At 39.8% G+C, this 13,081-nt stretch overlaps 3 protein-coding genes across 4 annotated transcripts in view; 2 read left to right on the forward strand and 1 right to left on the reverse strand.

Moving 5' to 3' along the window:
- Positions 1 to 783, reverse strand: part of LOC107045747 (putative sodium-dependent multivitamin transporter) — a 10,333-nt gene extending 9,550 nt beyond the window's left edge. For both annotated transcript variants that reach the window (XM_015268096.1, XM_015268097.1), the window contains exon 1: positions 687 to 783. The gene's annotated coding sequence lies outside the window, so the exon portion shown is untranslated. The remainder of the gene's footprint in view (positions 1 to 686) is intronic.
- Positions 784 to 1,120: 337 nt separating this feature from the next.
- On the forward strand, positions 1,121 to 7,300 carry LOC107045708 (coatomer subunit gamma). Its single transcript, XM_015268041.1, has 5 exons — positions 1,121 to 1,232; positions 2,743 to 3,709; positions 4,199 to 4,729; positions 5,310 to 6,015; positions 6,765 to 7,300. The coding sequence occupies exons 1-5, from the start codon at positions 1,193 to 1,195 to the stop codon at positions 7,149 to 7,151; spliced, it is 2,631 nt and encodes an 876-aa protein (XP_015123527.1). The 5' UTR covers positions 1,121 to 1,192; the 3' UTR covers positions 7,152 to 7,300.
- Positions 7,301 to 8,294: 994 nt separating this feature from the next.
- On the forward strand, positions 8,295 to 12,696 carry LOC107045735 (methionine aminopeptidase 2). Its single transcript, XM_015268081.1, has 5 exons — positions 8,295 to 8,474; positions 8,778 to 8,846; positions 10,028 to 10,746; positions 11,467 to 11,734; positions 12,255 to 12,696. The coding sequence occupies exons 1-5, from the start codon at positions 8,330 to 8,332 to the stop codon at positions 12,458 to 12,460; spliced, it is 1,407 nt and encodes a 468-aa protein (XP_015123567.1). The 5' UTR covers positions 8,295 to 8,329; the 3' UTR covers positions 12,461 to 12,696.
- The last annotated feature ends 385 nt before the right edge of the window (positions 12,697 to 13,081 follow it).

The raw sequence follows: 13,081 nt of genomic DNA on the forward strand, positions 1-13,081 counted from the left end.
GGGGGGGGGGGGGGGGGTAAAATAGACATTCCGGACATTTTTAAAAATATTCATAACTCACAACTAAATTAATTAATTGATCTCAGATAAAAAAAAATTAATTTCATCACTAATTAAACAATATTTTAAACATTTAAAAACATTTGAAATCTCCCCCCTCTCGCCTAAAATCGGTCACCCCAGAGAAACTTAAATAATTAAAACCGAAAATAGAGTTCATGAAATTCGAAAACCACAACCGATTTGAGTCTGTTATTCTCTCAAATGAAAAAAACACGTGTGTCACTATAGGGGGGGGGGGGGGGGTAAAAANTAAAATAGACATTCCGGCCATTTTTAAAAATATTCATAACTCACAACTAAATTAATTAATTGATCTGAGATTAAAAAAATCCATTTCATCACTAATTAAACGATGTTTTAAACATGAAAAAAAAAACAGAAATCTGCCTCCTCCCGCCTAAAATCGATCCCCCCAGAGAAACTCAAATAATTAGAACCGAAAATAGAGTCCATGAAATTCGAAAACCACAACCGTTATTCACTCCGAGCGCGTAAACAGTTCACACTCGAAGTCAACACGTGAATTGCGTAAGGAACTCTGCCAATTAATCGACTGTTGAATCGAAAAAAATTAGTGTCCATGACCCGCAATTAGCTCCCCATGAATAACGAAAATCACTTACGAGTGGAGCCGAGAGAGAGTAGGAATGGCCTCAGGAATTGCTGGAGAAACCGTCCTCTTCCCCGAGTGTTCACGGACTGTTTCCCGTTTCCCTCGGAGTGTATCCCCGCAATGACGAGCGATCAGCTAAGTTTCCTCACTAACACTCGGAGGGGCTCACGTGCACGAGAATCGATATTCGCCGGCACCTACAACAGAACCCGACGTTCAAATTCCCCGAAGTCCCTCCAAAAATCGTGAATCAAATTTTTAAATTACGAAAAAAAAACCTTGTCCTTTCTCCTGGGTCAGACGACAATTTAAGAAAACGAAAAATTTCCGGGAGAAAGTGCGAGTCATTTTGGAGCGAATTCCAAAATTTCCCGCACGTTTTGAAATTTCCGACGTGCGCGCCGTCTCTCCGAGCGAACGGAAACTCGCGTCGACGTTGTTCAATGGCTGCCAGAGTAGTGTGAGCCCAGGTGACGTGTCTCCAGTTTTTTCCCAATAATTATCAGAATCTGAAAGATGAATGCGTTTAAACGGGACAAAAAGGAGGAGGAGGATGGTGAGTGAATAAATAAAACGTTTTGCTTACTTGTGATTATGAGGGGTTTGAGAAATATTTTTGAAAGGCTCTTTCCTGACGCAATTGTTGGTCGACGAGATGTTTGACAGTTCCACCCTCAGAAGTCTCAGAAGGCGCGAGGGGAGGAGTATAAAATGAGCGATTTTTAATCATCGAGAGCTCAAGATTTGCAGGGGAAAATTTGATTTTTTTAAGGTTTTCTTTCGTGGTTTAAAGTAGGACCTGATTGAGCTCGATTGCACCGTTTGGTCGGGGGATATTGACGATTGAAGAAGGTCCATTTTACCCTACTTCAACAGCAGCAGATGATTTTCCTGGCGAAATCAGTTATTTTTGATAGATCCAATGAATGTTGTCATTGATAGCAATATTTATTAGAATTTCCCATTATTTTTGCAGAGCTTCCAGTTTAGGGGACGAAATGAATATTTTCTCTAGACTTTTTAATGAAAAAGGCCTGATTTTCTCAAGGAAAATCGCCACAGAAAACAAATAGAATTTAGAATGCAACGTTGAGGAAATTTCAATAGATTTCCAGAATAATTTAAAAGGATTTTTTTATGAAAGCCTGAAAGACAGAAGAGGGTAAAATGAGTCGCTTCAATATTTTGTTTCATCATTTTTCCAAAGAGCTTCCAGTTCAGAGGCTAAATAAAAATCTCCGTTGGATTTTCAATTTTTTTGATAAAAATCGCCGCCCTAAAATAGAATTTTTAATGCAACTTTGAGAAAATTCCTATAGATTTCCAAAATAATTCCAGAATAATGAGTCGTTTCACCATTTTGTTTCATAATTTTTCCAAAGAGCTTCCCGTTTAAAACAAAATAAAAATCTCTGCTAGATTTTCAATCTTCTTGATAGAAATCGCCGCCCTAAAATAGAATTTTTAATGCAACTTTGAGAAAATTCCTATAGATTTCCAGAATAATTCCAGAATAATGAGTCGTTTCACCATTTTGTTTCATAATTTTTCCAAAGAGCTTCCCGTTTAAAACAAAATAAAAATCTCCGCTAGATTTTCAATCTTCTTGATAGAAATCGCCGCCCTAAAATAGAATTTTTAATCCAACTTTGAGAAAATTCCTATAGATTTCCAGAATAATTTAAACAGGATTTTCAAAAATGAAAGCCTGAAAGACAGATAAGAAGGTAAAATGAGTCGTTTCAACATTTTCTGGCTCAGAGGCCAGATAAAAATCTCCGCTAGATTTTCAATCTCCTCAATAGCAATCTCCGCACTAAAATAGAATTTTGAACGCAACTCCACTAGAATTCACGTGCATTTCGCCCATAAATTCACGACAACTCTTTAAGAAAACCTAAAAACCCATGAGATCAGGTTAAAATGCCTTCTTTCAACTCATCACTACTAAAACATCATCAAAGCCAATTGTTTCTCCCCCCTCAACGTCCCGCATTCTCTCCAAACGACCTCTCTCATTCTCTCCTCTGCTCTCTCACTCTCTCCTAACGAAAAAAAACCTTCAGGAGGAGGGAACCCGTTCCAGAACCTGGAGAAGACGACCGTCCTCCAGGAGGCGCGCACGTTCAACGACACGCCAGTGCACCCCCGCAAATGTTCCCACATCCTGACGAAGATCCTCTACCTGATAAACCAGGGGGAGGTCCTGGGGGTGACCGAAGCGACCGAGACATTCTTCGCAATGACGAAGTTGTTCCAGTCTCGCGACGTCGTGCTGCGTCGTCTAGTCTACCTCGCGATAAAGGAGCTGAGCACAATAGCTGAGGACGTGATAATCGTGACGTCGAGCCTAACGAAGGACATGACCGGAAAGGAGGACCTGTACCGAGCAGCTGCAATCCGCGCCCTGTGCACGATAACAGACGCAGCAATGCTGGCAGCCATCGAGAGATACATGAAGCAGGCGATCGTGGACAAGTCCCCAGCGGTCTCCAGTGCGGCCCTGGTCTCCTCCCTGCACCTCTCGAGTGTCTCGGCCGACGTGGCGCGTCGCTGGGCGAACGAAGCCCAGGAGGCCCTCAACTCCGACAACGTTATGGTCCAGTACCACGCCCTGGGTGTCCTCTACCAAGCGAGGAAGCAGGACAAGCACGCAGTCATCAAGCTGGTGGCGAAGCTCATGAGAACCAGCCCCAAGAGCCCTTACGCAGCCTGCATGCTCATCAGAATGGCCTGCAAACTCCTGGAGAACTCCAACGAAGGTGGTGACCTCCTCGAGTTCATCGAGTCGTGCTTGAGACACAAATCCGAGATGGTGGTGTACGAGGCAGCACATGCCCTCGTCAATCTCAATAGAAGTGGAATCAGGGAGATCGCACCTGCCATCAGTGTTCTCCAGCTATTCTGTGGCTCACCAAAACCGGCTTTGAGATTCGCTGCTGTCAGGACTCTGAACAAAGTCGCTATGACCCATCCTGCTGCTGTCACTGCCTGCAATCTGGATTTGGAGAACTTGATTACTGATCCCAACAGGTGAGGGGGGGTGGATTTAACTTGTTAAAGATTTATATATTTTTTGGGTTTAAGGGGACCAAATCTACAGGATTTATTTACATTATCAGTTGTTTTATTGACGATGTAAATATTTACACTGCTTGCAATCTCTGATTTTAGATTTTTAATCTACTATTTAGTTTATCTACTATTTAATCTACTATTGAGTCCGCCTTTCGCTACCCTACGCTTTGTTAGGCTGAATTTTTGGAAATCTTGCAGTGCGTGTGTGCTATTTTCAGTATTACTGAATCTTTCTGTTTATTTACTCTGTCAATCGCTCTATGACAAATGTCATTGTGTATGTTGTACATCATAATGTACAGTAATAAAAGCAATCAATCAATCAATTTATGATAAATATCTGATAAAGAATGAAAGAAAGGGATTATTTGTGTGAATTGTCCCCAGGGAATAATTAATCCTACAAAATCAGTAGAATGATTAACATTTAATTAATCCCAACAGGTCCATCGCAACCCTAGCAATCACGACTCTCCTGAAAACAGGAGCTGAGAGCTCTGTGGACAGACTGATGAAGCAAATCGCGACATTTGTGTCCGAAATTTCTGACGAGTTCAAGGTGGTCGTGGTCCAAGCCATCAGGGCTCTTTGCCAGAAGTTCCCCAGGAAGCATGCAGTCCTCATGAATTTCCTGTCTGCGATGCTGAGGGACGAGGGGGGCCTCGAGTACAAAGCTGCCATTGCGGATACGATAATTGCGGTGATGGAGGGGAATGCTGAGGCCAAGGAGGCGGGTCTCGCTCATCTCTGCGAGTTCATTGAGGACTGCGAGCACACATCACTCGCTGTCAGGATCCTCCATCTACTGGGGCAGGAGGGACCCACTTCCAAGCAGCCTTCGAGGTACATCAGGTTCATTTACAACAGGGTCATTCTGGAGAGTGCCTCGGTCAGGGCTGCTGCGGTCACTGCACTCGCGAGATTCGCCGCTGCCTGCCCTGATCTTCTTCCTAACGTACTTGTGCTGTTGTCGAGGTGAGTAATGATTATTATTTCTTCATTTCTATAATCTAAATCATTTTTAAATGGCGTTTTTTTATGATATTGAAAAATGTACACAGAAATTTCACTCTATTTTACAGAATAGCTTAAAATAGCTTAAAATAGCTTAAAATAGCTCAGAATAGATTAAAATAGCTTAAAATAGCTTAGAATAGCTTAAAATAGCTTCACTAGCTTAAAATAATGTAAAGTTTTCATTAATTCTTCCAGATTTTTGGCACTGGGCTCTGCTAAATCAACTTTAAAAATTGACAAATTGAAGACAAATTGAAAAATTAATTTTTTAAAAATCTGAATATGTTTTTCTCCAAGTAGAATCAAGAAGGAAAAAAAACCTTTGAAATACGTTAAACATTCTCAATTACATATCATAGTTTTTGTTACTAAAGCCTCTTCCAATCCTTTTCTTCACAGTTTGACAATTATTTTATTAAAAACATATAATTTAGCATGAAGTACTTACAACGGTAAATTATCAGAATAGTATTTTTAAAAAAGCTTTACAATGAATTAATTTTTACTGAATCAATGAAAAATGTATTGTTTCTTACAGATGTCAATTGGATTCAGACGACGAAGTACGTGATCGTGCAGCTTACTACTGCACAATTCTCCAGCAACACCAGGACCCCAGTGTCCTGCCCCTGATTCAGCCACCGCAGCTGTCAATTCCGAGCCTAGAAAGAGCCCTGAGGAACTACGTGAAGACAGGAATGGAGGAGCCCTTCGACATATCCCAGATACCTCCGGCAGCCCTCGACAAGGAGCCAGTGGCCCAAGAGATACAGTTTTCAGCAAAGCCCGCCCAGCCACGACTCACCAGGGAGGAGAGCTACGCCGAGAAGCTCTCCCAGGTGCCCCAGCTCGCTCCCATCGTCCAGGAGTCACCCCTGTTCAAATCCTCATCAGTCTTCGAGCTCACTGAGTCAGAGACTGAGTACAATGTCAAGTGTATCAAGCACTCACTCGGGGATTACCTCATTCTGCAGTTTGATTGTGTTAATACACTGTCTGATCAACTGCTGGAGAATGTCTCTGTCGCTGTCGAGGCACCTGAGGGCTACACTGTCATTCAGGAAGTCGTCTGCCCTAAATTGCCGTACAATGAGCCTGGTGTTACTTACACTGTGCTGATGTACCCTGAGGACCCTGAGGCCTCCATTGCCACTGTCCCGACGACTTTGAAATTCGTTGCCAAGGACTGCGATCCCACCACCGGACTTCCTGAGGCTGAACAGGGGTATCAGGACGAGTACATGGTGAGTCGAGGGAATTTTATCTTTAATTGATTTTTTTTCATTTTTAACGAAATTATTGGAAGAAAAATACACAAAAAATAAATCTCGCCATAGGGCCTTCACCCAATTATTTACATATGGACGTAAGTTTCCGTTCTATTTTTGATGGTGTAGTTGGAGTCCAATGAGGTGAAGATGATACATTAATTGTTCGAGTGAATGGATGAAGATGCGGAAATAGTTGGTTTTCTGTCTTCATTTGAAGAGAATTGACAGGAGTTCTAAGAATGGATGAAGACCAATTGACGTAGTTTAAATGTTGTTTTATTAGAATTGCATAGACAATAGAATACGAGGGACAACAAACCATGCAATTATTCGGTTCAATTATTCATCATTTGAGTGGTTTTATCTGAGAGAGAAGTATATTCATTCGAAATATTTAAAGGACGTTTATCGGAGTTGTAAGATTGTGCAGGAATTCTTCGGAAATTTTTCTGGTTTTCGTTTTAATGGAAAAATCAAGATCTATTGACTTCTTCCTGATATCTGTTGAATATTTCAACAGAAACTCCAATAGTACTTCCTAAAGAATTCGATTCTTCTGTTGGTTTTTTAGTACGTGAGTCTACCCATTAATTTTTCAGAGACAAATTCTAATGAATTCATTTGGAAATCCTTTCAAAAGTGATTGATTAATGTTGATAATCACTAATTAACCATTTGACAGGTGAAAGTGAAGTGGTAAAATCTCGCTTTCATTATTTCAGCTCGAAGACCTTGAGATAACGCTGTCAGACCAGATGCGTGGCTCGGGCTCGAGGGGAATGGACATGGGAGCTGCCTGGGAGGCAGCACCGACACGTGGCTTCACCTGCATGGAAGACACATTCGCTCTGGGGGCCAATGTAACAACTCTCGAGGCTGCAGTGCAGAGTTTGCTCGGATTCTTGGCACTTGAGCCTCAGGAGAGGAGTGACAGGGTCGCCGCAGGGGCCACCTCGCACGTTCTGAAGCTCCACGGCTTCTTCAGGGGTGGTAAGGAGATATTCGCGAGGGCCAGATTGGCCCTCGCCAATTCCGAAGTCACCATGCAACTTTCCATTCGATCCCAGGACCCCGACGTGGCATCTGTTGTCCTTGCTTCTGTGGGGTAATCCATCGGGATCGTCGAGATGATGTGGAAATTGTACAGATACTGAAATTTATTATCATTAACCACTAGATTAATTGAACTTTCAACATTGTAATCGTTTTTTTTTCATTCGTGTATTCGAATATTTCAATAAAATATTTTAAAGTGGGAGAATTTTCTTATTTTATTCTGCCAGATTCTGCGGCCTTCAATTGAAAACCCGAGTTGAAGACCCGAGTTTGTAGCAAAGATGTCAGACAAGATTTGAATGTTTTTTTGAGCTCAAACGAAAGAGCGGGTTGAGGAATGGCGTGCTAGGACCTCTAAAGATGGTGTTGAACCAGGGGAGGCTCCTAGACCCCACTGGACAATGTTGTCACAATTGCGCTTTTCAATTGAAAACAGACATCATCTTTAGAGAGATTTGTCATCTTTAAAGACTTCTGCACGCCATTTCTCGACCCGCTCTTTCATTTGAGCCAAAAAAAACATTCATATCTTGTCTGACATCTCAGCTACAAACTCTGGTCAGCAACTCTGGGTTTTCAGTTGAAATTGGAATTGTTAATTTGCACAATAATAGGAGTGCATTGAAGGTTTTTTCTTAACTCGCAAAAATCTTCAAAGAATTTGCTACCGATTGGTGATAAAATTGTTTGGAAATAATGAAGTAGGGGGGATAACGCCTTTTTTCCGGGGAGATTTTTCAACAATTTATTTTAAAAAACGTCCCAACTAACAAATGTTTTTTATTAGCTAGCAATTTTTTTCAAAACTACTTCAATGAGGAAAAAAATAAAAATTTGGAATATCTATACATGAGGGGCTAATTGATCGAATCCCATAGTTTCCGAGATAATCGCGAAAAACGAAAGTGCCAAAAAAAATTAATTCAATTCATCTTGTATAGGGTGTAGGAAGTGGAAAAACGCAATGCTGAGCCATCCATTTGCCTATAGGGGACCCAAATTTGGTTTTAACGCTCTATCTCTCATAGTTTCCGAGATAATCGCGAAAAACGAAAATGCAAAAAAAAATTAATTTAATTCATCTTGTATAGGGTGTAGGAAGTGACCCCCCCTTAATTAAACCACCGGATGTTACAACTCCTCCAATGAAAATCTGTTTTACCGATCGCCAGAACTCCATTTTTTTCCCACAACGATTTGTTTGATCCCGTCGTCTCTCTCACCGTGAAAAATGGCTGCTGTGCTCGATGAGGTCGGCAAATCCGCTGAAAAACTCATTGACGAGGAAGCCGACGATGTCGTTGACGACGAAGACGACACTGGGCCAACTGATGTAACCAAGAAGAAGAAGAAAAAGAAAAAGAAGAAGAAGACTGGTGAGTTTGCTGTTTAACCTCTCGTTTGTTTTGGAGCAGAATGGGTGTTATCCGGTGCCCGTGGTCAACGTGTCTCCCTGGAATTCACCTGAGAATCCCATTCCGCGACTCTAGAACGTTCTGAAGTATTCCCTCAGCCCCATCCCCTCACTGACGTGCTCTCTCCACTCCCCAACTAGAAAAAAAACACTTGATGCTTTCCTAATTGATGCATTTGAGGTTAATGAATGTTGACTGGAGGGGGAGATAACGTAGTTGCATTCGTGGATTTAAATTTTATTGTTATTTATGGGGTTTGATTAGCTGCTGGGGAGCTGACGACTCCAGAGGCCGCGGAGGACAAGAAGGAGGATGAGAGTGAGGGTCAGGAAGGTAAATATTACTTCAATCGCGTGCTGAATGCTTTTTTTCATAATCATAATTTTATGGGAGATAGTATGACCTTTGGGGTCTTTTACATTCCCTTGATAATATATCTCAATATATTATTGCTTTTGCTACCCCTAGTAACTTACGAAACATGCATTTTTTTATAATTTAGCAATAAAGAAAAAAAAGGGCTAAAAATTGAATTCCTCTGGAAGATCAGTTTTTGGACAAGAGAAATTTACACATGAAAAAAATTAATAGAATAGCTACTAACTATAAGAATTATCTTGAGGTTTTATTAGAATTTTATCTAAAAATTCAGGAGCAAAGCAGTTGAAGTCAATTTTCATTATTGGCCAGTTTTCAATGAATATCTCTAAATCTAAGGAAGAGACAAAATCTTTGTTAAGACCTTTTTTATAGAGCGAGTTGAATGCCACAAAAAAGGTGGTGACGAAAATTTCGTTGTATCCCTTAGATTCGGAGATACTTCCCAAAAACTCAGGCCTAAATGGACATAATCCTGAATTAATTCTCGAATTAATTCATTGAAAGAATTATAACATTTTTTACAACCCCCTGAAAAAGAATAAATAAAAAATAAAAAAAATTAATAATACAACCCCTAGGAACTTACGAAACGCATTTTTTTATAATTTAGCAATAAAGAAAAAAAAGGGCTAAAAATTGAATTCCTCTGGAAGATCAGTTTTTGGACAAGAGAAATTTACACATGAAAAAAATTAATAGAATAGCTACTAACTATAAGAATTATCTTGAGGTTTTATTAGAATTTTATCTAAAAATTCAGGAGCAAAGCAGTTGAAGTCAATTTTCATTATTGGCCAGTTTTCAATGAATATCTCGAAATCCAAGGAAGAAACAAAATCTTTGTTAAGACCTTTTTCATAGAGCGAGTTGAATGCCACAAAAAAAGTGGTGACGAAAATTTCGTTGTATCCCTTAGATTCGGAGATACTTCCCAAAAACTCAGGCCTAAATGGATATAATCCTGAATTAATTATTGAATTAATTAATTGATTGAAAGAATTATAACATTTTTTACAACCCCCTGAAAAAGAATAAATAAAAAAAAATAATAAAATTAATAATACAAATTAATAATAAAAAGAATGGATAAAGCGCTTGAATAAACTGCTGTTCCCACGTGAAAAATCCTTCAGGCGCAGGTGAAAATGGAGGTGATACAGACGAAGTCAAGAAAAAGAAGAAGAAGCGTAAGCCCCGAGGCAAGGGAGCGAAGCAGCAGACAGACCCCCCAACAATTGCGGTGTCTGACCTCTTCCCCGACGGTAATTTCCCCGAGGGCCAGATAATGGAGCACCCCCCGGCAGCGGGAGTGGACGAGAGAACCGCCAAGGAAAGATTCACGAGCGAAGAGGCAAGAGCCCTCGACAGAATGCACAACGACATTTACATGGAGGCACGTCAGGCCGCTGAGGCCCACCGTCAGACCAGAAAGCACATTATGAACTGGGTGAAGCCCGGAATGTCGATGATAGAGATCTGCAATGAGCTCGAGAATACTGCCAGGAGGCTCATCGGTGAGGACGGCCTCAAGGCTGGCCTCGCCTTCCCCACTGGCTGCTCCAGGAACCACTGCGCTGCCCACTACACTCCCAACGCCGGGGACACCACGGTCCTGGGCTACGACGACGTCACCAAGATTGACTTTGGCACTCACATAAACGGCAGGATTATTGACTGCGCATTTACCCTGGCCTTCAACCCCAAGTTCGATAAATTGATCGAGGCCGTGCGCGACGCCACTAATACGGGGATTAAGGCTGCTGGCATTGATGTCCAGCTTTGCGACGTGGGGGCTGCGGTTCAGGAGGTCATGGAGTCGTATGAGGTGGAGATTGACGGGAAAACCTACCAGGTGAGGAGTTTAAACACCTCAAGGTGTAATGGAACATTGGGAATGAATTGAAGTTTAAGTGAATTCCAATCGCATTTAATTTAATTCGATTGGAGGTGAATTCAATCAATTCACGAATTGTTTTCACTACTTTAGCAAGCAGCTGTCACTTTAACAAAATTGAAATATTCTTCATCAATGAGAAATAATTTTAGATGCAAATTCATCATTGCTCAGCTTTTAATTTGATGATTGATAATGGACGCTAATTTTTTTATCAGAATTTTTTGGACATCACAGAGAGTAATTATTTATGTGAATTCCTTATTTCAATCTTGAAAGATCAGAAAGAATTGCTATCGAGAGGGAAATTTCTTCGAATTTACCACTTGCTGTTTTTTCTGTTTAAAAATTGATTATTTTTTCCGGTCGATTATAATTTTTTTAGTCGAACAAGCAGCAACTGAGAATGAATTAAGGGACATTCCTTTATTTGGACAAAGTAATCCTTCAATTGAGTCTACTAGACTATTCATTTCGTATAATTTCAACTGTCATTGAAATGACTCGAAAAATTGCAAATAAAATCCATTTGACACATAATTAATGTTCGATTTGCAGGAAAAAGCAATTTCACACTAAAACCCAGTGTTTTCTCTGAAGAATTGTCTCAAAGTTTTACTAGAATTCCGTTAAAAAATTCTTTTTGTTTTTTTTGTGCCAATTAATCTTCGATTGCAGGTAAAATCAATTAGGAATCTTAATGGGCACTCAATCGCACCCTACCGCATCCACGCAGGTAAGACAGTGCCAATAGTGCGTGGCGGTGAAGCCACCAGGATGGAGGAGAACGAGTTTTACGCTATTGAGACGTTTGGATCGACTGGTCGTGGAGTTGTGCACGACGACTCTGATTGCTCGCACTACATGAAGAGCTTCGACGCTGGTTTCGTCCCTCTGAGGCTCCAGAGCAGTAAATCATTGTTGAATACGATCAACAAGAACTTTAGTAAGTAATCCCGTCATAAAAAGGATCACAAAATTCCAGAGAACAGAGAGAATCATTTCCTTCAAGTGAAAAACTCGTTGTGTTAATTCATTCGTTACATTTCTATTTTATCCCAGAGCAGAAAATAATGAATAATGAATGAATAACATTCAGAATTCTTCTTTGAAATTAACAGACATAAAAAAATTTAATAGAAAAATCTTTTTTCTGTAAGCAATTCTCTTCACGTTTTACTAAAAAAAAAATCCATTTTAAAAATTCTAATTGTTTTTAAATATTTTCTTATATTTGTTACATTTTTATATTTAATTTCTCTATAAAAATTCTGGGGCGTGAATTTCCCAAGTTTTTGCTCCAGTATTTTTATCCGTTTTTTATGATAAAATTTGAGAAAAAACTAGGAAAAATCATCCTCAAGAATTCTAAAAGAAATTTAATATAATTTATTAGAGAAAATGCTGGGCTTTTCGATTAAGTTTTCCTACACGTGAATTTATTGCCACTTTATTTTACTTTTTAGGCACTCTGGCATTCTGCAAACGCTGGCTAGACCGAGCTGGCTGCACCAAGTACCAAATGGCCCTCAAGGATTTATGTGACAAGGGTGCAGTAGAGGCATACCCACCACTGGTAGACGTTAAAGGCTGTTACACAGCTCAATTCGAGCACACCCTCGTTCTGCGTCCAACCTGCAAGGAAGTTATCTCACGTGGTGATGACTATTAATCCCTCCCATACGTTGCAGACCACTCACCAATGTGCGTCGATGCACATTAACGCGCTTTGATAGGTGAGGAAGGTCCAGAGCATCATCAATGCTGATCTTTTCTACTTACTATGCATTTTCGATGTGTTTCTCCTCTTATTTTACCAGTTTTTCTTCTCTTTTCTTATTGATTATTGATGACATGAGAGGATTAATATCACTGTTGAATAAAAAACAGGCAATATGTGGTAATTGATTTTTTGTTGTTCATTTAATTCACCTCGAGGTCGTTTATCATTTCCAAAGCGACGAATAATAGATTCTGCACCTGTTCATGACATTTAACAGAAAAACCTCGTTTTCTCGAAGAAATTCCACTGATTTTTTATTGAAACCTTAAGAATTTTATTGGAGAATGGAGTAATGTTGCATAATCTTCAATATAATTGCAGAAAAAAATATAATTATTGAATAAAATTCGAATTTCTTTCGGAAAGCACTAGCTTTTTTCTGTCAAATGAAAACTAAATGGATAAAATTCAAAACAGAGTAAAAATAAAATAAAAACTTCTTCAAATAACTATTCTTATAATTAAAAACGAAATAATTTTCCATTGCATATTTTCAATTTTTATTGAATA

The sequence above is a fragment of the Diachasma alloeum genome, unplaced genomic scaffold (genome assembly GCF_001412515.2).
Source record: "Diachasma alloeum isolate Michigan unplaced genomic scaffold, Dall2.0 Dall_scaffold_01062, whole genome shotgun sequence".
Lineage (NCBI taxonomy): Eukaryota > Metazoa > Arthropoda > Insecta > Hymenoptera > Braconidae > Diachasma > Diachasma alloeum.

What these genes read in the sequence shown, in the direction of transcription:
- LOC107045735 (XM_015268081.1), top strand. Translation starts at nt 8,330, where the DNA reads ATGGCTGCTGTGCTCGATGAGGTCGGCAAATCCGCTGAAAAACTCATT. An exon ending in GAAAAAGAAGAAGAAGACTG is followed by an intron (nt 8,475 to 8,777) that starts GTGAGTTTGCTG and finishes GGGTTTGATTAG; the next exon opens with CTGCTGGGGAGCTGACGACT. An exon ending in TGAGAGTGAGGGTCAGGAAG is followed by an intron (nt 8,847 to 10,027) that starts GTAAATATTACT and finishes AAAATCCTTCAG; the next exon opens with GCGCAGGTGAAAATGGAGGT.
- LOC107045708 (XM_015268041.1), top strand. Translation starts at nt 1,193, where the DNA reads ATGAATGCGTTTAAACGGGACAAAAAGGAGGAGGAGGATG. An exon ending in CAAAAAGGAGGAGGAGGATG is followed by an intron (nt 1,233 to 2,742) that starts GTGAGTGAATAA and finishes AAAAACCTTCAG; the next exon opens with GAGGAGGGAACCCGTTCCAG. An exon ending in GTACTTGTGCTGTTGTCGAG is followed by an intron (nt 4,730 to 5,309) that starts GTGAGTAATGAT and finishes TGTTTCTTACAG; the next exon opens with ATGTCAATTGGATTCAGACG.